This window comes from Chionomys nivalis, chromosome 1, assembly GCF_950005125.1.
Source record: "Chionomys nivalis chromosome 1, mChiNiv1.1, whole genome shotgun sequence".
Lineage (NCBI taxonomy): Eukaryota > Metazoa > Chordata > Mammalia > Rodentia > Cricetidae > Chionomys > Chionomys nivalis.
This window is the reverse complement of record NC_080086.1, coordinates 161,747,330-161,753,167: the sequence shown is the minus strand read 5'-3', so window position 1 is coordinate 161,753,167 and position 5,838 is coordinate 161,747,330. Positions and strand designations below refer to the sequence as shown.

Here is a 5,838-nt window from a genome sequence, read left to right as displayed (position 1 = left end):
ATGTGGGGCACTGCCCTCCCTGGCTCTGCCTGGGGCCCCAGCCTGCTCTGCTGTGTCACTATCTTTCTCCTGGGAACAAGTGAGTCCTGAGCTCTGGGGCGACTGCTCCTGAGCTCCTCTACTGCTGCTGCAGCCATGTACTCTTTCTCTAGATGCTCACTCCTGTCTCCTGCCTCCCCAGGTTCAGCAAATCCCGGGGTCATCCAGTCTCCAAGACACATAATCAAAGCAAAGGGAGGAAGGTCCTTTCTCAAATGCATTCCCATCTCTGGACATGCCAGTGTGTTCTGGTACCAGCAGACTCTGGGGAAAAAAATGACATTCCTCGTTCAGCATTATGAAAAAGCGGAAGGAGAGAAAGGAAACATACCCAACCGATTCTCAGTCCAGCAGTTCAGTGACTATCACTCTGAGATGAACATGAGCGCCTTGCAGCTGGAGGACTCTGCTGTGTACTTCTGTGCCAGCTCACCACAGCCTCACAGAGTCACTGGCTTTCTGTCCTTTTATCTTTCTGCTCCCACTGGTGATATACTAGAGAGCGCTAGGGTGCCATACTTCACACTCTTCCTAGCTAAGGCACAAAAATGCATTACTTCTGTACTAACCTCCTCTGCCTAGCTGAACTCATAGAGTTCCAAACCCGGCTGTGGGCTACAATACTCCAGATGTTCTCATTTGTCTTCCAGTATTTTCCAGCTCCTAGCCAGTAATAGAACGCTAACTCTATGTTTGGTGCTTGCTTGTTGGCATCATCTAGATGTTTCAATACAAGAGGATACATTAGTGATTCATTTGTCAGTAAAGATTTCTACGAACCACTTTACAGATAGAAATGGCAGGTTATGAAATTACCCAACTTTTCATGTATGAGATTTTCAATACTAGGTTTGCATCCTACAACTCTTTGCTTTCAAAATCAGTGCTTTCCATGATATTTTCTCCTTTCGTGAAAAATGCAGCAGGTTGTGATTGGATAACCTTAAAAAGCCTAACTCCCCTCTCTCTGCAGTTAAAAAAAAAAAAAAAAAACAAAACACAGAGGAATTACCATGCCAGATTTAAAAACATATTACTCTTTCTTTTTATATCTTGGCTAAAGTACAAATAAAGTATCAGATTTTCTTGTTATAATGTATCAGTACCTTGGCTCTGTGGGTGGTAATTAAGTATACAATTGTAGGAAGTTACTCATGCCATTCTTTATTTTACAGAATGGGCAATAAAACTGAGTTTGGATCAGCATTGAGTCTGGATATTCATGTCATAGTCATCTTTTTGGCTTCTTGACATGTCTAAAATAGTAGAAGAAGAAGATGTATTTTTACCTCAGTACTTCAAAGTTTTGGTCTATGATTAATTGAACCTATAGTTTGGTATCCTGTGTTGTGGCTGAACAGGCTGCCAGAAAGAATACAGCAGAGTTGTATTTCCCATCTCTTGACAGCCAAGAAGGAAAAGATAGAAGAGGAGAAGATAGAAGAGGAAAAAGAGGAAGAGCAGGGGACAAATGAGAAAGTGTAAGTGTAGGAGAGATCTTTTAACTGCCTTCCTCTGGTGACCTCTATCCTCCTACGAGGCTCTTCTCTCCATTATAAATCTATCTATACATTAGTCAATGGTGAAATAAAAGCCTCCTTGATCTAATCTTTCTCAAAGCTCTGCCTCTGAACATTGTGTAGACAAGTAAACCTTTAATGCATGAATCACTGGGGAATGCTTAACGTCTAACCAAATAAGCACTATTTTTGCTTTGTAATAATGCAAGCCTTGCCTAATATAATTAACCAAAGTAGAAAAAGAACATTTTATTTATTTATTTTTATTGAAAATTGATCCTTTTTTTATATGGTGCATCCCAACCACAGTTACCTCTCCCTCCACTTTTCCGAGCTTCCCCCTTCTCTAGATCCTTTCCCATGTCATTTAGGAGTAGGCTTCTAAGAGAAAACAGTCAAACAGCACAAAACAAGAAAGAATAGAGGGAGGAGAAACTGTAATTGGATGTACTGTCTTAGAGAAGAACAATAATGAGAAGAAGATGAAGAAAAGGAGGAGGAAGAGAAGGAGGAGGAGGAAGAAGAAGAAAAAACAAGGCAAAAGTCCTCATATTAACATTGGACAAATAACAAAATAGGCAGAAAAAAAGTCTCAAAAGCAGTCTAATGAGTCGGGGATACTCTTACTCCCACTGTTAGGAGTACCACAAAATGTACTCACAAGGGACCTAGGACAGACCCATGGAGGCCCTTTGTTTGTCATTTCAGTTCCTGTGAGCTCATATGAATCCCGCATAGATGATTTGGTACAATATGTTCTCCTGGTGTTCTATATCTCTCTGACTTCTAAGATGTTCCCTTACTCTCTTCTTCACAGAACTATGGTCTCAAAGGGGAGGGACCTTATGGAGAACTCCAATTTAGACTTTCCAAATAATGTATCTTTGTGGATATGCACTGACTCCCATCTACTGCCTTAGGAAGGTTCTGTGAGATTACTACACAAAACTCCCAACTTTGAATATAGCAGAATATCACTAGGAATCAGTTTGTTCATTATTTTTATTAAAGAAGAAGAATATACATAGCAATATTCTGTATATGTTATCCAGTCAGACAGGAATAAACAGGAATTACCACAAATGTTAACTTTTTTATTATCACTCAAAACAACCTATCAGCAGCTGAAGTGATGAGTCTTGAATTCAAACTTATCAGATAGGAAGATTTTCTGAAGAATTACAAATCAGAATATGTGTGGAGCCATGAACTTCCAGGAACTGTGTCAAACTACAGAAGAAAACTACACCATATCATAAAACATTCTGTAGGATGCACTTTAACAAACATCATTTCATTAATTACCAGTGCATCAGAATTACTTGGGTTCTTTTCCAAAGTATGCCCGTGGAAGATTTGTTTATTAATACTTACTTTTCTTCTCTTTGTCCTTTTGAAGATAGTCTTTCTCTCCTTTGTATTTTTTATGATTTTAATAAAATTTATGGTAACAACAAATTTACTTTGATGCTTATTGGGAAATGTATATTTGTTTATTCTCTGCATTGTGTTTTTTTAATGAATACACTGATGAACTTGAAAAAAGCTATGCAATCTAATTACATGCCTCTGGATGAGAAATGAAAGGACAATGGCTATCTAAAGACTGACTGGTATCGAGAAACTTCTATTTCTTTTCCATAAGCTGTGGTGTAGGGAGATGCAGGATGACTAAGGAAGAATAAATGTTTAGAGGAAAACAGAAAATGTCCTTAGGAGATGGATGTTAACTGCTGACATTTCTATCTGTGTATAGGCCTTCAGTGTTACCTCCCTTGATAGAACTTAATCCTCTCTGGTTGGCTGGACTTCAAGGAAAAGGCACACATGTTTTGTTTTTTTATTTTGTTGTTGACTGAGGTTTCTGTCCTGCCTGGTCCTGCAGCCGTTCCATCCCAAAGAAACAAACAGAGGTCTAATTAATTATAAAGTGCTTGGTCTATTAGCTCAGACTTTTTATTAACTCATAACTTACATTAACCCATAATTCTTGTCTATATTAGCCACATGGCTTGATATTTTTTATCAGCAAGGTATTCTCATCTAGCTACCTCTGTGTCTGGGTGTTGACTGCAGACTGACCCTTTCCTCTTCCCAGAACTCTCTTGTTCTAATTGCCCCACCTATACTTCCTGCCTGGTCACTCTGCCTTTACTTCCTGATTGACTACTTGATAATCAGAGTTTTATTAAAATATACAAGTAACAGGCTACTGACCATTGTCCCACAATACTTTGTCTACCAGGGAAGCTGAGAGGAAGATTTTTATCCACACGTACTTTTCCCCAAGCACTTTTAATTCAGAAGAAGCAGAAACCAAAGTAGCATACTAGACTACTATTTTCTAAATTCCATAATTGTTTTTATATCTATAATTCTGTTGTATTTTATACATATTCATTATGATATATAACAAACATTATTATTTCCCAAAAATGTTTTGACCGCTGAACACATTAAACAATAAATTTTTTTCTATACACAATTCTGCATATTTTAGAGAGTCTATGTTTCGAATTATAACTTTCCCTTGGTGTCTGATTTCTTTCACTTTACATAATATTTGGTTCAATTTAATGTGTATAAGAACTTGACTTATTTAAATATTTCTTTGTATTAAAATTGTGCATTGTCTACCTACCCATCAGTTTATGGATTTTCAAGTTGTGTCACCTCTATATTTTATATATACTTTGCAAATGTCTGTAAAGAGCAACAGTGATTTGCTAGGAATTTCCCTAGTTTTTATTTGTCAGTGACTGAGGCACATGGAAGAATAAAGCTATGATTGTATTAATTAGGAAAACAAGGTATCTAAGACTGCTGAACATAAAATATGCAGTTTGGCATCTAATAAAAGATTACAGATTTGCAAAGAAGGAAGAAAATTGGTTTCATTAATAGGGGAAATCAATCACTAGATAGCTACCGATTTCTGACAAATTTGCTGACAATGACATTAAACAGTGTAACTGCAGCACATACCATAACAGGTTCTTGAAAATGAGGAAGAAATGCCAACTTTCCAAATAAAACTATGGAAATAAAATTGTAATGTCTGTTATGAGAAATAAGTGACTGCAAGTACCAGAAGATTGGATATTAATGAATTTGAAGGTGATATTCATAAGGAAACACAAAGAACATGAGAACAAGGTATAAGTGAGCTGAGGATACTCCAAATGGTAAAAAGGCAAGTGGGATTCCCACGTAAAATATTAATATTTACATTATTTCAAAGATAAGCTAGCTGTCTGCAACAATATTTACAATGTTCCACCCTCCTCGACATTCTCCTCATAAGACTCATTTATGCTCCAACTGCTCAGGGGCTTCTCCACTGATGGTGTCTGCAATCTGGCCTTCTGGGAATTTTCTTTTACTAAAGACTGTTTTTCTCAAGAATAGTACTTTCCAAGGGCAATGGCATCAGGTGATGTACATCTCCCTGAAACACTGTGATGAGTCCCAAAAATATAATGTTGTTATTTTATTTGGTATCTGGTTCTTTGTTTTTCTGTTTCTTTTTCTTTCTTTCTTTCTTTCTTTCTTTCTTTCTTTCTTTCTTTCTTTTTTTCTTTCTTTCTTTCTTTCTTTTTTTTTTTTTTTAATTAGTTCCATGAATGCCTCTCTCACAACCACAGGAAAACGTGGGGTTTCGGTAGGGAACTGTATAAAGAACAAGTCGATGATGTTTTCTGGCCTACAACAGGTTACTGATTTTGAGAGTTCCCACCCAGCCTCTCACAGAGTCAGTAGAGGTACAGACGGGGGCGCTGCAGAACCAAACAGTGAACTGCTGACTTCAGGAAGAGGATGGAAGCAGAGCTCTGGTATGGAGTCCACAGGAAGGCATTGGCTGTGGAACTAAAACTATGCTGGCTCAGGAGGCACAGTGTGAAGGGCCGGTGGTCAATCATCTTTGCACATCGACTGGACATCACCACAGGGAGTCATGAAATGTAGCCTTTGCAATCCAAAACCCATGGAGATTGGAGTGGAGAAGAAAGCAACTGCCTCAGAGAAAATCATGAAAGAATTCCCCACAACCTGTCATTTCTATTCAGTACAGCAGCTGTCTCCCTTCTCTTTAGCACAATGACCTTAATGGGAAAAGGGCTGAGCCAAGAGAGTATGCGCAAAGGTACAAATAACCTACAGGAGCCCACAGGATCACTGATCTCAGAACCTGACATCACAGGCAATGAGCTGAAAGGAGGAGCTGACTCCTGCTCTCACCAGGAAGAACAGCATGCTGAGGAGAAGGATGTGGGGCACT

The 5,838-nt window shown here is 38.4% G+C and overlaps 1 gene segment (V, D, J or C); it reads left to right on the top strand.

Moving 5' to 3' along the window:
* LOC130888568 (T cell receptor beta variable 13-like) lies at positions 1-1,524 on the top strand. The segment is given in 3 exon segments: positions 1-79; positions 182-526; positions 1,448-1,524. Coding segments are annotated over 3 exon segments (501 nt in total).
* Positions 1,525-5,838: the final 4,314 nt, after the last annotated feature.